A 19,982-nucleotide genomic window follows, 5' to 3' on the forward strand; every position below is an offset into this window, starting at 1 on the left:
GCATTTGTGGTGTTTATTTCCCTTTCAATTCTAAAATATATCATTGAATTACATAAATTATTTTATTTTATAAAAAAAATCCTCAATATACAAAATATTTTCAATTAAACACAGATACATATTCCCTAGCTATGAACCCACTACACTTCTTAGACAATCAACGTGTTAATTTATTATTTACACCATTAATTATAAATGGAGATGGAGCACACCATTAATTAGTCATAATTTTACTCATGAATCAATGTTCTATATTCTCTTTTTTTTAAAATTTTAAAAAGAGGTTATTGTTTGAAACAATTAGAAAAAAATGAACTTGCTAAAATTTGGCATTTTAGCAACAAGATACCCTAGTCTTAAGTGTTATTGATACAAGTATTGACATTTTTTGGCTATAATATTTATTAAAATAAATTTTAACAATATTTTTCACATTTAATTTTTTTGAAAAAAATTATATTAGATATTAAGATGGAAAAGATGTGAACCATACAAGAATTTATAACTGGACAAAAAAATTGTAAGTCAATACTAACAATGATGATACTTTTCACATTTCTTCCAAATTAATGATAATACTAAAATTATTTTAAAATCTTTATATCGATATTGATTTTTTTACAATACTTTAATTTTTCTTGTTCCAATACAACATAAAAAATTATTATATTGTAAGGATGAAAATTTAGACTTTGCATATTTTTAGTTTGGACTTATTTTGATTGATTTTTTAATATAATAATTAGTGTATAAGTATTATGTTTTAGCACAAAAAAAGTCAATCAACTCAAATTTAATTCTATCATACTTTTCACACATCTTATTAGACTAGTTTTGATCTTCAATTTATCTATTTTTAATCTAGTTCAAATATGTGAGCATAATAATGATTAAACGAGTTTTAAATTTAATTTCAAAGATAAGCTTGAGCCTACTCTCTTCCTACTAATTGTTACATTATGAATTTAAGAGACAAAACTGTTAATTTATATGCTAAGACATTATAAAAAATGACAAATCTTTAATTCACTTTTATCAATTCAAAGATCTATTTGAATCTAGCATAGCACCATCATTCAGACATAAAAAAAATAATAAATATTATTAGCTTATTACAACATTTACACTTTTGTGATAGATTGGGGATCTTGCATGGTTGCTTATTGTCTTCAATTCATATTAAATCAGAATCTAAAATTTTGACTAAAGAAAAAGATCTAATAATATTCAACACATTTAAAACTAATAATATAGATTTCTAGAATTTAAATTTGTTTTCCATGTAAAAACAACAATGATCATAATTCAATTCAACATATTCCCAACATTTTAATTTTTTCTTTTCCATCTAAAAACAACAAAAAACATTTCATCTAAAAACATCAGTGATCATAATTCAAAGTCTGAACGAATTACTCCTATATGTCGATCTGGGGCGATTTGGAAATCAAATCCTTTTAAGAGTAAGATACCATTTCTGCAAAGTCTTCCTATCATCCCGAAACAGGGCACTAAACGATTCAAAAATAAACAAAAAAATTCCATTGTATTGAGAAGACATTTTCCGACAACCTAAGCACAAGATCTTTTTATTAAAGAATTTGACTTCCAAACATGGGTGGAGATTATACAAAAGGATAAATGCCAATGGAAGACCACGCTCAATAACGGGATAAATAAGGGAAAAGAATCGATACAGAGACAGTTCTCTAAAAGCCCTGTCTCTTAACAAATGAATGAATGAAAGCCTCGCAAGCTGCGAATCTGGGAAATACCCACAAAAATAATCACAATGCAACCGTCTAATTACAGAAGAAACGCGGCACCTCCGAGCAGAGCAGCTCCAAAGATGGCTAGTTTTTGTACGGCGGTAGCAGAGGCGGCAGAAGTAGTAGTGCCATCTGAAGATGGGCCTGGGGATTGAACAGAGGGGGCAGGGGAAGAGCTTTTACGGGGAGCTCCGGCTGAGGGGGGAGGGGCAGAGGCGTCTGAAGATGGTGCAACTGCAGGGGAGGTGGTGTCCGGCGAAGCAGGAGCAGGGGAGGAGGATGAAGGCGCTGGAGATGCCGATGGCGTGGGTGTTTTTGCTGGGGTTGGAACCGCTGACGTTGTCGGCGATGCCACTGGTGATTTTGCCGGCGAAGCTGCTGGAGCCTGCGCAAGAGAATGACCGATCATCCCCAATACCAAAACAATGGCCACCATTGCACCGAATTTACCCATATCTTCTTCTTCTTCTTCGGACCTAAAACAATCAAAAGCTTAGGACTTGTGTTTCTTCTGCCGAGAAATAAGCGAAATCAGAAACAGCGTGAGTCACAGAAGTAATTGCGGGTAGGATGGTTGAAGGTGGAGAAGAGCACTGGGTATATATACATATAAATTTGAGTGGGGCACACAACACAGCGTAAAAATGCAGTGTATGGATTGTAGTTGTCCTCCAAGTTCTTGCTTTCCCGTAAAGTGTTTGGCTTTCCTTTTTAGTGGGAATATCGGGCACCGACTCGAACGTGTAACAGCTGGTTTGACGACTGGATCCAGCTTTCCATTGTAGGCGCATATACGTGTGTAGGGCTGGCTATTTGTTTTCAACGACTTAAGGAGCTAGTTAGTACTACCTATTGCAAAGTTTTAAGTTACGCGTCGAGAAGTACAGTGACTTTGCTTCCGACGACTTCGAGGAGAGTTTCATTGCGACGTTATTCACACGCGGAGATGCACTTTCACAAACCATGTGACCGCATTTTAATGCAGAAGTCGGTTTGTGAAGGGGTCTCTTATAGGTTATATTTAGTTTCGTAGATGTTAAAATTTTATTTTTTTTCTCTTTTTTTCAAATCATGTGATTGTTTCATTGCGATGTTATTCACACATGCAAAATCTACATATATTATTATTATTCATTACTTAAGATATAGTTTGTACCTTTTTTTATTATGGAAGTTTGTTGATGCAAAGGTTGTTTTTATTGTTGTAGGGTTAACCTGTTGATAAAGACTTGATCTTTGTTTTGCTAAAATCTACATTCAAATACAAATTTTGACTACTTCAAAATAGGGCACAAAATGATTTAGAAAAAAATGTATATTTTTCTATCATATATAAAGCAAATAATTATGATATATTTTCTCTTTCAATTTAAAATTGACAAGAGTTCGACGGTCCAAATTAGGTTTTCTTGCATGCATCTTTGTCAATGTCATTCTACTTTATGAAAGTATGAGTTTTACACATATGCTTTATTTTATTGCAGCATCATTCCCACTTTTAAGGTTGCAAATTTTTTTGGCCCCTTTCATGGCCTCAATCTTTCTTCCCTTTGTAGTAGTACTGTTGGAGTTCAAGGTTTGATGGTAACAAATCATGGCACCCCCATCCAAGCATCCTCAGAGGTTTGTTTGAAAAGTATTTAACAAGATATGTCTTTTGCTACACCACTTGATGTTGTTCTTCCTATTCCAAAATTTAATAATGCATGTCATTCATTGACTATAATATTTTACTTTGGTTGGCTAGTTTGTAGATAGCACCCCCCTTGAAAGCATGTTAAAGATTGGGTTGGTAAGGCTTGAACCTCACATGGAATTCACCTTGTCACTATGCAAAACCTAACCAAAGGGTTATTTTTTTTTGTTTTATTCTTTTCATAAAGCTAATCATGTTGAGATAGTGCTTAGTAGTGGCCCTTGGCTATTCGTTCCTTGCTTCTTGTTTTCAAATCATGGAGATGCGATTTTACTTTCTAACACAATTTGACCTTTAAAGTCCCAATTTGGGTTGAGTTCCTTAGGTTACCTTACCTTTATAGAATTTCTTGATCCAAATAGTCTCCTATATATCGACTTAGTTGTTTGTGTTGAACAAGAGAGGCTCTATTATGCTCATCCCCAATTACAAGTTTGTGTAAACATGGACTTGTTGAAGGATCTCAAGGACACATCCAATAGTCAAGTTGGCCAAACTAGATATACACAATGTGTTTTTTATATCAACCTTTCCAATGTCTGTTATCAGTGTCAATTGTCAAAGCACGGGATTAAGGACAACCCTTGGTTTCTATGTGCCCAAAGGCTACTACTTGGCTCTCTTTTGGGGTGCCACCTCTTATGAAAGAAGAGGAATGTTGATCTAATATTGTTAGTTGCAAGGGTGGGAAATCTAGTCTAAAGAAGCATTCCTCTACATTTTCTAGCTAGGGGAATCAGGCTAAGCAACATGTTTCAAAACCTCCAAATTCATGTAGGGTTATATCCTCCTCCTCTAGGGAGGCACCTGGTGAGATGAAAGTGGCTTTTACTTGATTAGTAGTGTCAACCTTGGCTCAATTGACTACTATTAATGCTCATCCTACTTCACCTACTCCTACAAAGCAAAATAATTCTCATAATCTGCTATAATGATTTGAGGATGGAGAATTCTGACTAAGCAAAAACAAGTATCTCTTTCTAGTTTTGTGCAGCTTTTGTTTTTGGTAGTGGCTCTTTCTAGTTTTGGTGGGCTTTCAAGATCTATCTTTCATTTGCGTTGTAAAGGGTTTCGTGTCCCTTCAAACCCTACTTTTACCTTAATAAAAAACATTGAACCTTGAGAAGTGATATTACAAAATTGTTATTTTTGTCTAGTTGATTTGGATAGTAACAATATGCCTTTCAACACTTATGAATTGTTCTTCTTGAAATATCATGGGCTAAAAAATCCCCACAAAATACTTTGTCATGATGTTCATCTGCAATTCAAAGGTTTAGACATTATCTATCTGTAAGAGGTTAATTTTTTTTTCTTTCAGCTACTTGTAATGTGATTTGGCCTTGCAGCCATGTGTTTTGTAGCCTTCGTGAAGGAGGATGAGGTATTCTTGTCACCCTACTATCTCCTACATGACATCAAAATTTAGTTGGCCAAAGATGTGATCCCATTGATCAAGCTCCGTGGGCCCTTTTTTAAAACATTAACAACAATTCCTTTGAGGTTATTAATGTTTATGCCTCGAATGATCTTATTGAGACATCTTTTTTTTCGAGATGGCTTGCCAACTCAATTCCAAATAACCTAGAAGACAAATGTGAGGATTTTAAAATATGCATGAACACTTACTCTTCATCGTTTTAAAATTTATAATTTTAACTTCTCTTTATTATATAAAAATATCAATTTTCAATCTCAACTTTTTAATCTTAAATTAATTCTTTATTTATTTATATTTAATTTATTATTCTACTTTAAAATATAATTTCCTTTCATATATCATATAAACAACAATATTTAGAAATGAGTGAAAATGAATGTAGCAAAATCATTTTAATCCTCAAATACAGACGTTACTCTTCAATTTGATGGAAATTTGTCAAATCTGTGAGCTGTTTTTAGTACTGTTGATTAAAAATGAAAGCAGACTCCATTGAGCTAATTATCTCGATATATCCGTGACATGCACTACACTCTAAATCAGAGTACAACTTTGATACAGCTGGAAACAGGGCATACAATGGTTTTTAAAAATACATATATTTATCTGTCATATGCAAAACGAATCATTCCATATGTTGGTATAACAACTCTAATTATTTCCATTAAAAGATGCGCTCAGTGGTTTCTTCTTTCCCGGAAACTCTGCTCAGCACATGCCAAATCCAATACGTGGACATTTTAAATATTTTCACGATGATAGAACATGTCCAAATAATTTTGTTAAATAAATGTGTGATTCCATCTATATATTTCTCAATGATTAGCCATTATTTGCAATGATGAATGTTATGTATTTATATATGTTTTATTCAGTTCTACCCACCATTTAGATTCTATGTTCAGATTCTAATATGATAGAGATGACCTATGAAAAATGCGGAGTCTTGTTTATGTGTTGATCATTGTTAAAGATAAAATGATATGGTACATTTGGAGCAATTTATAAGCTAGGATTAACATAGTTTTAAAGAGATTAAATCGTGTCAATATTGTTATTCAATCTTTTTTCTACTTTGTTAGCTATTATCCTTTTTCAGTTGTTCTTTTAAATCACTTTCTAATATGGTTTCTTATTGGATGCAATTTTTTGATTCTCAAAGTCACGAACACAAAGTTTTTTCTTAACACGTCAACATTCAATCAGAAAGCCACCTTATCTCACATACAACATGTTAAGGAATTAGAGCCTTGCTCCATGCATGATACTAATTGGATTTCATAGTCAAATGATGTCATTGTCCATATTGCTTTTTTCCTTTATATTTATGGGTGACTTAGACTACTTCCATTGTCACTCATATAAGGCCACCACCCTTGATCTCCACTGAGCCATAGTTGTTTTGGTAGTGCAACCCTTTGATTATGTTGCTCGACTTCACATGGCTCAACTTCACCATTGAAAGCAAGTTGCAAATGCTTATTCAATGCATGGGGTGCAAATCAAGGCTAAGCTCTCCATTGGCTCAAAATTGGTGTTCATGTCAAAAGAACATTTTTTAGGCCTTGCATGCCTACATTCCTCACCATCCATCAAGAAAATTCATGAAAGACATCAACAGTTTGTTTGACATTATGACCAAATCAAAGCATCTTCATATTCTTTAGGCCTATTATGCCTGGCATATCTATTTTCCCGTTAGTCTCCTTGAGTCAAAATTTGGGTCCCCTTTGTTTTCTCTTTGCTTTATTTTCATTTTTGACCTCGATACTCCGGAGTCTCGGAGTCCCGAGGTCCCTTTGCTTTCCTTTCGGTTTTTGACCTCGGAACTCTGGAGTCCCGGAGTCCCGAGGTCCCTTTGCTTTCCTTTCATTTTTTGACCTCGGAACTCCGGAGTCCTGGAGTCTCGAGGTCCCTTTGCTTTTGACCTTGGAACTCCAAAATCCCGAAGTCTCGAGGTAGGGGCCTCCTTTTTCTTGCTTCGGAAACCCAGACCCCCGGAGTTCCGGGGTAGGGTGTTCCTTTTTGTCGAGCTCGAAACCTCAGGACCCCAGAGTCCCGAGGTCATGTTTAAAGCCTTTGTACGGACGGACTTGGGGGGATTTATAAATAGAGATGATGGACTTTTAAAGTTCATTTTGTGCATCCACAACTCCTCCTCCCTAGTTCCTAGTTGCGAACCTCCAGACCTCCGAGTTTTCCTTGGCGTTTTCGGGCATCTTGTTTCACCAGGTTGGTGAATTTTCTTGCCCTTGTTGTTGGTTTTTAGTTTAGTTTTTCTCCTCATTTTGTTGTTGGTTTTTGTTTGTTTTTCTTTGCGCTTCACTTGTTTTTGTGTGCCCTAGTTTTTTTTACCCGGAACCTCGGACCCCCAGAGTTCCGGGTAGTTGGTTTTTATGACCCCGGAACCCCGAACCCCCAGAGTTCCGGGTAGTTGGTTTTTATGACCCCGGAACCCCGAACCCCCAGAGTTTCGGGTAGTTGGTTTTTATGCCCCCGGAACCCTGGAGTTCCAGGTGGCTGTTAGCTCCTAACCCTGGAACCCTGGACCCCCGGAGTTCCGGGATTCCTTTTGCACCCAACATAAGCCTGGAACCTCGAAGTTCTGAGCCTTCTTCACCTATGCCTATCCCGAGACCCCGGGACCCTGAAGTCCCGAGGTAAATCAACTTTTATGCTTGTTATCAAAAATTGAGGATTTGCGTTCTGCTTGCAAGTTCGAGTGGTTAGATGGACTCATCCTCCAGCAAAAGAGGCAAAGAAATTGATAGACTCCCAGCCACCATGAAATACCATTATCAAGGACAAGTCTATGTTTCAAAGCTAGAGGATCAAATTAGATGGGTCACGGATATTGAAATCGGCCATATAGAAATTGAAGATATCAAGGCTCAATTGGACAAACCTAGTCTGGAGGCCCTCCACCAGAGAATCAAGAGGTTTGACCTAGTTGAAGCTACTGTCTTCCCACAGTCATTACAGGTACTAGAGTTTATAATGACCATTGCCCCATTTTATAACTCAGAAACTAGAAAGTGCACAGAAGCACAAGGAAAGACAGTCATAGACTTGTCTCCAGATATGCTTGGGTTTGTATTTGGAATCCCAACCAGGGAGGAAGTATTTTTGTTAACCGAAGAAGAGGCCTTAAAGGCATGGAATGACAAGATATCAGCTAGTCAAGAGACTTAATCATCATGCTCAGCAGGGCCTTTGGCAAGTCGGATTGCAAACATTTTCATCCCTGGATGTTCTAATTCATGAGCACTATTTTAATAGGAAAACAATATTTTGATTGGTCGCAGATCCTCTCTGACAATATCTGCAAGCAGATGAAAGAAGTTCAGCGTACTCAAAAGTTCTTTTTCACGTCATATGTCATCTGGGTAGCCGCTAGAGCTGGAAAGTTTCCAGGGCTACAAGTAGAAGGTCAATTAGGAGAAGAGGAAGGACAGAAGAAGATATGGGAGTATTATGCTCAACTCACTTTAGCCAATGCAAAGACTCATTTTAAAAGAGTTAATGATGCCTTCATCTTCCCAATAATAATCAAGTTGACAGGAGATGCAGGATATTGGATTAACCTGGAGGCCATGGCTATCATCCGAGAGTGGGCATGTTGGTTTATCCAAAACCCACGCTCTACTTACATTAGGGTTAGTGGATTCACAGGAAACCCAATGCTACTGCCCCGATACTGCAATGATATGATAATTTTGCTAGAGTATGTGAGGCAGCTTGTGGGCCTCCAGTCACTTTTGTCATCAAAACACAAAGCACATATCGATTTCTCAGTATCTATTGGATACTTTGCATGTTCCAAAATACAAGTATCGAAGTTAGCGGAACAAGAGCTTCAAGATTTGAACTTGAAAGAGTATGATCATGCTAGGGAGTTCTATGATCCCTATGAGAAACTTAAAAAGGATATGCCTAAGGCATATGAGGGGCACAAGCCCAGCTTGGAGGACTTTTGGGCCAACCTTCAAGATAGTTTCAAGGTTAGGGAGAAGAACTATAACAGGTTATCTGTGCCACAGGTAAGAGATTTTGGAATCGAGACTAACCTCCCTAAAGACCTTAGGGATGATGGCTACTTACTTGATCCAGCTTATAGGGAATTAGGGATAGATAAAAGGCCCCTCTCCCGAATAAAATGGTCTGCAAGTGAAGACACAAATATGGAGAAGGTCTCCCAAGTGCTCATCAACAGGACCAATCAATGGTTATGCCAGAGGGTAAGGCCCAACATCTCAAAGGCGAAACAAAAGGAATCCACTTCAAGGGTACCTTAGTCAAGGGGTCATAAGGAGTATGCTCGAAAGACAAGGTCAGCCTTGAGGCAGAATACGTCCACCGATCCAGGTGAAGAAGACAAACCTCAAGAAAGCATTGAGGACTTACTGAAGAAACTCCAAGAAAAGATGAGGGAGTCTGAATTATTAAAGAAGGCTACGGATCTGGGAGTGACCAATGGATTGGGAGCGGTACCACTTACCAAAGTTCTCCCACCGAGGACGGCTATAAGGAACACTAAAGGAGAGGGTACCCAAGAACAAGAAGAAAATATAGAAGGTATTGAGGAGATACCTTCTCAACCACCTTCAACAGATGCCACAAATGCTCTAGGCACCAGTGCCCCTGCACCACCACTAGTCAATATATCTGCAGGGTAGCCTGGAGTGCAAGGCTTCAGACCTACCACTGAAGGAATAAAGTTAGAAACCTCGAGTCTGATTCGGATCAGGAGGAAGAGGATCTTGAGCAACAATGGCCGCTAGAAGGTGAATAAGAAGGGGATGAGGCAGGAGACCTCTTGAATGAAAGACTTATTCTAACCCCTCAAGATCAGGAGGACCTTCTTAAGGATATAGCAGTCGAGCAAGGGGAAACAGAGGTAGGTGATGAAGAAATGGCATTTAATGAGGAGGTCAGTGGCAAACTAGGAAAGTTACATAAGCAACAATCTCTCCAAACCAATTTAGCTTGCCAAGTTATACCACCTCAAGGCCCTGAGCAAACAGAAGCAGAGGAGTAGGCATAGGTTCATGTTATAATTGCGGATATAGTGTCACATCAAGGTGACAAGGATGAAGATATACTGCAATGGCTGGAATTTACCTTTGGGAAGAAAAAGAGAAAAGCAGAGCTCCCTAAGGTCACTCTACAACAAGTAATCACCGAGGAGCCACCAAAGGCTAAGAAGCTGAAAATTGTTCATCACCTATCGAAAACTAGTTCCGATGAAGTGATTGCAAATGTGGCAGTTCCATCTCAGGCCGAGGGACAAGCTTCTCTCAAATACCAAATATCACAGATAAATTTGGGCAAACAAACCAAGTGGGGGGAGTTAGATACTTTAGAGTTAGCCACGAGCATCGTCAGAGGACGTGTAGAGAAGGAGCATACTTCCCACGTGGAACTCCAAGCACAACTAGGATAATATAAGCAGCTGCTAATTGAAATGAGCAAACCCCTGAACTCGTGCAAAACTAATGACTTGCCTTCTACCTCATCGCTGCTAGAAGAAGAAGTAAAAGCGTTAGTGGAGGTGAGGCGGGTGGCAGCTGCAGCCAAGTCATGGGCCCAAGTAAATACGACCAAAATAAGATTATTTTTGCAAGATACTATGGGGATGTATAGTAAGGCGGTACAGGTAGGCAGAGCTTTGGCTTCTTGTTCTACACAATGGGAACAAAAGTCAAACATTTTCACCAAACAATTCCAAGTTTTTAAGAAGATATTGTGGCTAGGGGAAGAGACGGTGATAAAGGAGGACCTCTTAGGGGGTGACAGCTATAAAAACTTACAGTCTTATGTATACACCTTGGAGCTGAAGATTGAAATGTTTCAGCAATATATCAAGGATATGACCGAGATTCAGGACCCTCTCCTTAGAGAAATTTTGTCATACGAGAATTTTGTAAAGAATATGCTAGGACCTTTTGGCCTTAAATTAGCTGATATAGGAATAATGGACCAACAACAAGTTTTGAATCAATGGGATGCATATGAGGCACAACACCTTGGACCCGCGACCCAGTTTGATGTCACCCTTATGGACAGGTACACATATCTGATTACTCAGTGTCAGGAGGTGGCACACACAGTGAAGGAGTTAGAGGAGGGGAGAACGCATGCGGATGAAGTTTTGAAGAAGTATAAATTTAGAGTTAAGCATGTAGCAGATCCTCTGGTTCAAGCAGTTGCATGTATAGTTGATAATTATAGAGCTTTTATCAATAAATAAAGGATAAGCACACAATTGCTAAAGATAGCAAAGCTTTTTCTATATAAATCCTTAAATCTTGTATTTTTAACTGTGGTTCCTACTCGAGTTCCAATTTTGAGAGAAATTCTGCATGATTACGAAAACGTGGCTCACCTAGCAGGGTTTTTGTAGTGCTCATGCAGTCCCCATTTCATAGTTGTTAAGTGGAGTGTCAAGGCAGAAACTTGCAAGTTAACTGTGACTCCTAGTTTTAGTTCTTAATTTAGGGTAGGGTTATTTCTTAGATAGTAGGGTAAAGAACTTCTATAAATTGAGAAGTTGGATTCATTTGTAAGGGTCCCAAATTGATGATTTGTGGCCTACTTAGAGATTTTAGAATATTTTGCAGATTGTTAAGAAGTTTGAGTTATTTTTGTTATGCATTCATTGAGATTAATATGAGAAGCAACTTGTAGATTGCCTGATCTACGTTTATATTCTACCAAATTGTTATGTGTAATCTAGTAACGTCTATTATTTGGAGTTAGCATCGCGGTTTAATCTTTTTGTCTATCACTTTATGAATCATATTGCGCACGTTAGTGGTGTATGAGAATTATTGTGATAGGCCATATTGTTGATGATTTTATTTCCATAAATTTGTGAAATTGATGATTTTGCAGGTTTTCTGGAGGTCCATTATTGAATGCTAACTTGGATAATATTTGATAATTGCTTGGATTGCAGGGAACTAATTTAGTAGTTCATTAAGTTGTCATTATATTGAATAATTTTTTACCTTAGAATATTTTGAAGGAATATATTTTCACAATTGGCAACAATAAAGCTCCTAGGCTAGATTTGATCCCGTGTGAATGTTACAAGTCCCTTTGGGATATTATAGGCAATGATAGATTCTCAAGGTTTATATTGAGTCTTTTTATTCAAAATCTCTAAGAAAGCTGATTATCAAATGAATAGTTAAATTCATACCTAAAACTATTGACCCTAATAAGATTTAAAATTGGAAATTAATTACTTTGTTGAACTTCTCCTACGAGATCATTCCCATATCTTGGGCTCTCAAGATTCACCCTATGCTCCCTCAACTTGTCTATCCTAAATAGACATGATTCATTAAGTCCAAATTTGTCTTGGATAAAATTATTGCTATTTGAGAAGTGGAATGTGCTTACCATTTCCATTGACCTACCATCTTCCTCAAACTCGACTTTGCTAAGGCCTATCATTGTATTGAATGGTCATTCATCCTTCGCATACTTCAACACTTGGCTTTGTTAGGAATTACATACATAAAATATCAATTATATGCAAATAAAGATTAAACAGAGGAATGAAAAACACATAAATAATAACAGCGAGGAGACAATTTTTAACGTGGTTAACCCAAACTTGGGCTACATCCACCAAACAGAGAGACCAATATTATTATCTTGCAAATTGAACCGATTACAACCAACAATCCCTTGCAACTCAATATGGCTACAAAAATGCTACAAGAATCTCCATCGAAAACCCTAACCCTTAGCCGTTTTATCAAGACTTATGTCTATTACAAAAACAAGGTTAGAATATGTTAGTCACTAGAAAAATAACTCTTGATGCCTTTATAAAATAACAAAAGTCGTTTGAGCTTTCGGGGGCACTGCCCCTCAACCCTGCCCTATACCGCGATGGGGAGCGCGCCAGGGACGTTTCCCTTGAACCTCACAAGGGGTGCTTCCCCTTGACCCTGTCTTGGGGGCACTGCTCCCAAACCCCCTTTGCATAATTTGGGGGGAAACTATATTGATAAAGGGGGGAAATTTAACCTTTGAGTCTAATTAGGCTCCATATAACAATAGGCTTTGGGCTTCATTTCATTCAATTTGCAGAGATGATGTCTGTATCTATTTCTTTACCCATGTCATGATCATTGACTAGCAATCTATGTCTTTTGGGCTTCATAGGTCCATTCATCAAGGTTGTCCTCTAGCCATGGGACTTTATGTTCTTGTTATTGTTCATGATTTGGGTATCTCATAGCTTTTTGGTTTCTCAATCTCTAGTTAGGGGGATATTTCTTCCAAATTTATCTCAAAAATTGATCAATGGTGTCTAAGGGGTTGATTTCAATTGGTTAAAGCATTGAGTTCTCATTGTGGAGATCAAAGTTCAAATCCCAAAGGGACATCTAATATGGAATTCAAAGTTGTTACTCTTAGTCTTCCACAGTTGGCTTCTAGTTTGGAGGTGATTTCTAATATGTGGATTCTAATTTGTGACTCTTGGTCTTCCATAGGTTGATTCTAGTGTGACTGCTCAAAATGAGAAAATATTAGTGTCATGGTTGTGGTTGCTCAAAATGAGCAAATATTAGTGTCATGGTTGTGCTCTTAAAAGCTTGTAATGGTCTCATGTTGATGCTCATATGAGCAAATATTTGTAAATGATCTGGAATATAAAAAACATAAATTGATCAATGGTCACTTTGCTAATGATTATTTCCTCATTCTTATTAATGAAGATAATAATGCCACTCAAGCTCTCCAATGTCTAGACATCTTTTGCCAAGATTCTGGATCAAGCATTCAATGGAAATATACTCATTGCTATCAACAATCCATTCTTTGATAGCGAGTCCCAAAGTTGGGGCATTAATTTTTTTTCACTTTGAGGAGTGGTCTAAGAAAATAGGAAACACCTTCATTCAAAGGTTTTCCTTCAAAAGAAGGTGTTTTTGTTTGAAGGCTCCGTGGAAAAGACATTCAAATGATGGTCACCTTCATTTGAAGGTATTATTTTATTGATATCAACATTTTTTAATATAAGTTTCAAACCTAATATATTCAATCTAAAAATGAGTATCCCATCCTAAAAAATATCACTAAATTAACTCAATTATTTTATTTTATAATTATTTTATAAAAAAGTATTCTCCTCATAAAATAAAATATTTTCAATTTATGCATATCCATGTTCCTTCTCAAACAACTCATTGCATTTCTTTAGTAATCCATAAGCTAATTTGTTATTTACATAATTAATTATAGAATGTGCAAGTTTTTGGATTAAATTATGCAATTAATAAATCTTCCATTTTACTTCATAGACTGTGGAAAATTCATACTAACATTAATTAAAAATAAGAGGGAAGACACTACTAATCATCAAGTTCCTTTTTTAAATATTTTTTGTTTAAATTTTATCTCTTAATCATTTTTAAGAGATATATCTAATAAATAAATGAAAATAAGTCGTTAAAGCTATTTGTCCAAAATAATTATAAAAAAATATGAACAATAATTTGCTATAAATGTTAAGATTTTTTTTTTCAACTTAGTCAAAAGACTTTGATTTCTTGTAGACACTTAGATCACGATGAATTCAATTTTTTTATAAAACCAATAAAAAGTAATAAAAAAAATTTAAAATATATTTTTTCATAATAATAACAATAACAAGCATAATTTTTCCACAATCCATAAAAATTAATTTTAAATGTTTTCAAGTTTAATTATTATTTTATCATTAATTCTAATTGTTTTCAAGTTTATTTATGATTTTATCATTATATTTTCATGTCGATGAGCAACTCTTCAATGGCTTTATATTCTATTCTATTCACTGATATAAAGCTGACAAAAATATGCTTAAAATGATGTAGTTTTGGACTGTGTGTTGATGTTTCTATACAACTACTTCGATTCAACTGATTGTTTGAAACGAGGCATTCAATGATATATATATATGTGCTATATGAATCATTCCATTATGTTGGGTATAACCAGTCTATTTTTTTTCCAAAAACAGAGTATAGGTTTACCTCACTACACACAGACATTTTCCGATTCAAAATCATCTTATTAAAGAATTTGAGTCCCAAAGATGGGTAGAGATTATACGAGGAGACATGCCAGCGGATGAATGAGTGAGAGAAAAGAAGTGACAAAAATCAGCAATCATCTACGCAATACTTAAATTCCAAAGACAAGCCCTGTCTCTGAACAAATAAATGAATGAAATCATCGTAGGCAACAACCTGCGAATCTGTGGTATGCCCACTTAAATAATCACAATGCAAACGTCTAATTACACAAGGAAAGCGGCGCCTCCAAGCAAAGCAGCTCCAAAAATGGCCATTTTCTGTACGGATGTAGCAGAGGCGGCAGAGGGAGTGGTACCATCAGAAGATGGGGTTGGGGATTGAACAGAGGGGGCAGGGGAAGAAACAGTTGTTGGAGCTCCGGCTGGGGAAGAAGGGGCAGAAGAAGCTTCTGAAGAAGGTGCAAGTACAGGGGACGAAGCAGGTGCAGGGGAGGAGGCCACAGGGGAGGATGAAGGTGCTGGAGATGCAGATGGCGTGGGTGTTTTTGCTGGGGTTGGAACCGGCGACATTGTGGGTGATGCGACTGGTGATTTTGCCGGAGAAGTTGCTGGAGCCTGAGCAAGAGAATGCCCCATCATCCCCAAAACCAAAACAATGGCCACCACTGCACCGAATTTATCCATAACTTCTTCTTCTTCTCAGTTCTCTGTACCCAAAACAATGAAAAGCTCAGGAGTTGTGTTTCTTTTGCAAGAAAGAGGCAGAGGAATTAGTTGTAGTTGGAATGCTTGAGGAATTGGGTATATATAATTTAGAGTGGGTGATGGAGTGAAGATGTGGTGAGTGGATCGTGGTTGTCTTGACTGTTTCTTCTTTTCCAGTGGGTTGTAAGAGAAACAAACAGCTGGTTTGAGGTGGGTTGAGGAGGCGATACGTTTTTCCGTTGGGTGGGATGAAATTTACGTTACGCGTCCACAACAACGGTGCCTTACTGCCGACGGCTTTGACGGGAGTCTAACCGCAAACCCGTTACATTTCTTAATCGGGGAGAGGGAGATGGTTTGGGAAAGTGCTTAGCACATGCGAAGTTTAATACGTGGGCATTCAAAGTTATTTTCACGATGAAGGAACATGGCCAGCTCAACTTGAATAAAAGAATTTAATTAAACAAATGCGTGATTGCACCTTTATGTATTTCTTAATCGTTACACATCATATTAATGATGAACGTTATACAATTACATCTATTTTATTTTTATTTTGGAAAATGTTCCTTCGTATTTAAAATTTGTTTCAAGATCTTTGAAGTTATTCACGTCTTCTACCTTTTAAAAAAATTTATTTGAAATTAGAAAAAAACATTTTATTAGGTTTTCTAATTTTCTTCATAAAATTATTGAAGTTTTCATCGAGTGGCTTGAGAGTGATGAAGGTTGGAAAGTTTCTATGAGGCGTTACATTTTTTTGTAGTAGGCAATATAGAAGTGAATTGGTTTTCATACCATTCTTATTAGGAAAGAGAATGTTCAAATTCAAGGGAATCTAGTGATAATAAGTATTTGGTCTGTTTGGGAAGCAATGAAGCCTTGGATTCTCTATAATGGTTTTGGCTTTCATATTAATCTTTCTATGAACCAACAACATATTTGGTGTTCTCCTATTTTTCAGTGCTAGAATCACTCTCTTGCAAAGACTCCTTCAGTTTGTGCTCTAAATTTTTTTAAAAGGGGAATCGAAACATCTTGGGATATTTTCTCTATGGCTAGTACGAATCTCTTTCCTTGGAATAAAGATGAGACTAAATATTGTATTTGAATCAAGATTTTCAAACTTTTGGCACAATTATAGAACTCATCCTAATTGATATGGTTCATAAATTGGTATTCGATCTTGCAAACTTTGTTGGAAAGAATGGAAATTGTATCCAAATACTACTTTTCAAAATTATAAGCCTCATAAGGATTTCATTGCTTTCTCCTCATTTTCCCATGGTACCACCTTGCATTAATAGTGGCATTTGTAGATACTAGATTTAGTTTGCAAATGTACAAAAATTTCACACCATATGGTTAGCAGTGCTAGAGACCAAATTAGCTCACTTTGTTGGTTATCTTCTTTTTCAAGGCTCCCCCATTGGTTCTAGGTTATCCCATTTGGTCATTTTTTATCCTTGATGTTTTTTTTGTTGACATTAAGATTATCTCAAACACCTCTTCTAGTTTTGTTGAGATGTTTGGAAATGGATACATGACTTGTTCAAACAATTCAAACCCCAACCTTTTTCTTGGCACAACATTTTATCAATAGATTACAAATTCAATTAGATCTAGCATGCCTATATGGTGGGGACTATATCTATCACATAAAAGATTTAAAAAATTACTATTCTCTTAGTTTGTTCAGTCGAATGGCATTTTTTTATATATACTTAAGCAATGACTTGCTCTAATGTGTTATAGATTCAAGTGCAAGAAAGTAAACGTTGCATTTAAGGTGACTCACTTATAAGTGTTATTAGATCACTATGGTAATGCCCCTTATGCTATTGTCATAATACTTCCTTTCAAAGTTGATCTCCTCCTTAAGGGCATCACTGTGGGCATATTCATTCTACTACCTAGGCTATTGAGAGGCTTACTCTCAAACTTCTCTCCTCTTGTGAGAAGAAATCATGCTTGACAAGACTAGTCACCATTGGGAAAAGGTATTGTATACCTTGCATAGTGTTTATAATGTTTTACTAAGTCACAAAGACCTACTCATAATGTTATAAAAAGGCTTGAAGAATATCAAGAAGCTCTTGCAAGAGTTAATGTCCTTCATGAATTTGCTTGATGGATGTTGAGGAATGATGGGCTCTTTCAACACTTGGTCACCTATTTTGAGCTAGTGGAAGCTAAACTTGATTTGTGCCCATGAGCTAAATAGGCATCTACAACATACTTTTGGTGGTGAATCTAAGTAGTAAAATCAAACAGTTTCACCATCAAAATGGTGGTGGCTTGATGGAGATCAAGAATGGCAGTCTTATATGATAAATGTTAGAAGTGAGCTATCACCCATAAATGTGGAGGAAGTGAGTAGTATGAGTAATTATAACATTACACCATGAAATCTATAGCCAATGAAGGCTATAAATTCTAGATATGTTGTATTAGCTAACATGACCTTATAATTGATATCGCCATGTTGAGAAACAACTATGTTTTAATGACCTTAGAATATCAAATTTCCATTCAATATAAATAATATTGGAAAGTAGTCTAAAAGGATAACATCTAAAAGGGGTTCAACGAACAAAGTAGAAAAAGGGTTGAGCACACATCATGACATGGTCTAATCTCTTTAAAACTCTATTGGACCTTAGTAGGTGAATTGCTCCACATGTACCATGTTATATTATCTTAGTGGCAACTAAGATTAGAATCAAGAAGCCCTAATTTATTATGCATGCAGAGGTGTCTAGTGCGTAGGCAAAGCCCCACATTTTTCTCAAGCCAGCTATTGGACGGTGGAGTTGGTGCCCGATATTCCCAGTACAAAGGAAAGCCTAGACTTTCCGGGAAAGTACAGACGGTGAGGACACCTACAATCCACCCACGCCATCTTTACGCTGTGCATTCAAATATATATAGCCAATGCTCTCCTCACACCCTCAGCCATCCTAACTACAATTAACTCCAGTGCTTCACGCTGTTTCTTCATTTAGCTCATTTGTTGGCATAAGAAACACAAGTCCTAAGCTTTTGATTGTTTAAGGTCCAGAGATCAAGAAAAAGTATGGGCAAATTCTGTGCAGTGGTGGCCATTGTTTTGGTATTGGGGATGATGGGGCATTCTCTTGCGCAGGCTCCGGCAGGTTCTCCGGCAAAGTCACCAGTGGCAACGCCCACAACGTCGCCGGTTCAATCCCCAGCAAAAACACCCACGCCGTCGGCATCTCCAGCGCCTTCATCCTCGCCTCTGGCCTCCTCCCCTGCCCCTGCTTCGTCCCCTGCACTTGCACCTTCTTCAGAAGCTTCTTCTGCCCCTTCTTCCCCAGCCGGAGCTCCCACAACCGTTTCTTCCCCTGCCCCCTCTGTTCAATCCCCAGGCCCATCTTCAGATGGCACAACTCCTTCTGCCGCCTCTTCTGCTACCGCCGTACAAAAAATGGCCATTTTTGGAGCTGCTTTGTTCGGAGGCGCCGCTTTCCTTGTGTAATTAGACGGTTGCTTTGTGATTATTTATGTTGGTGTTTCCCAGATTTGCATCTTTTTGCCTGCGAGGCGTTCATTCATTCATTTGTTCAGAAACAGGGCTGGTAGGTTGGAGTTTAAATATTGCGTAGATGATTACTGCTCTGTATCTGTTCTTTTCCCTCATTTATCCCATTATTGGCATTTCTCCTTGTATAATCTCCACCCGTGATTTGGGACTCAATTCTTTAATAAAAAGATCTTGTGCTTAGTCGGAAAATGTCTACTCAATACAATTGAATGATTCGTTTTGCATGACAGGAACTTTTTCTTGTTTTTTAAATCGTTGAATACCCTGTTTTGGGCTGTCACCGAGACTTACAGAAATTATATTTCGTGTCTACTCATAGATAGAGTTCAGATCTTACTTTTAGAGGATTTCATTTCCAGATCGCCCCAGATTGATAGATATGAGTAATTTGTTCAGATCTTGAATTATGATCACTGATGGTTTTGGATGGAAATAACAATTAAATAGTGAGAAATCTGATTTCCACAACATCCTAGTTTGAAATATTTTGAATTGAATTACAGTTGCTTAGATGGAAAAGAATAGAATATTATATCGTAGAAATCTGATATATTGAATTGAATTATGAACACTGTTGTTTTTGGATGGAAATATATATTTAATTGTGGAAATCTCATATCAGTTTTAAATATGTTGAATTATATGATTTCTGAAATTATATTTAATTTATTTTTAAAATTTTGTTAGAATCTTTTAATAAAATAATTCATCTTATAGATTATTTAGTGTCAATAAGTTTTAATTGATTGATTTTTAAAGATAATATT

The 19,982-nt window shown here is 36.8% G+C and overlaps 3 protein-coding genes across 3 annotated transcripts; 1 reads left to right on the plus strand and 2 right to left on the minus strand.

The window, feature by feature from the left end:
- Positions 1 to 1,527: 1,527 nt before the first annotated feature.
- Positions 1,528 to 2,381, minus strand: LOC131029444 (lysine-rich arabinogalactan protein 18). Its single transcript, XM_057959936.2, has one exon. It carries the CDS (start codon positions 2,221 to 2,223, stop codon positions 1,807 to 1,809), a length of 417 nt encoding a protein of 138 aa, XP_057815919.1. The 5' UTR covers positions 2,224 to 2,381; the 3' UTR covers positions 1,528 to 1,806.
- A 12,828-nt stretch (positions 2,382 to 15,209) lies between these two features.
- LOC131030126 (uncharacterized) lies at positions 15,210 to 15,629 on the minus strand. The gene has a single exon (XM_057960814.2). It carries the CDS (start codon positions 15,627 to 15,629, stop codon positions 15,210 to 15,212), a length of 420 nt encoding a protein of 139 aa, XP_057816797.2.
- A 3,097-nt stretch (positions 15,630 to 18,726) lies between these two features.
- On the plus strand, positions 18,727 to 19,149 carry LOC131030138 (uncharacterized). Its single transcript, XM_057960825.2, has one exon. It carries the CDS (start codon positions 18,727 to 18,729, stop codon positions 19,147 to 19,149), a length of 423 nt encoding a protein of 140 aa, XP_057816808.2.
- The last annotated feature ends 833 nt before the right edge of the window (positions 19,150 to 19,982 follow it).

The sequence above is a fragment of the Cryptomeria japonica genome, chromosome 10, assembly GCF_030272615.1.
Source record: "Cryptomeria japonica chromosome 10, Sugi_1.0, whole genome shotgun sequence".
Lineage (NCBI taxonomy): Eukaryota > Viridiplantae > Streptophyta > Pinopsida > Cupressales > Cupressaceae > Cryptomeria > Cryptomeria japonica.

Bases quoted from the DNA above. Each gene is read 5' to 3' on its own strand.
- LOC131029444 (XM_057959936.2), bottom strand. From the start codon at position 2,223: ATGGGTAAATTCGGTGCAATGGTGGCCATTGTTTTGGTATTGGGGATG.
- LOC131030126 (XM_057960814.2), bottom strand. From the start codon at position 15,629: ATGGATAAATTCGGTGCAGTGGTGGCCATTGTTTTGGTTTTGGGGATG.
- LOC131030138 (XM_057960825.2), top strand. From the start codon at position 18,727: ATGGGCAAATTCTGTGCAGTGGTGGCCATTGTTTTGGTATTGGGGATG.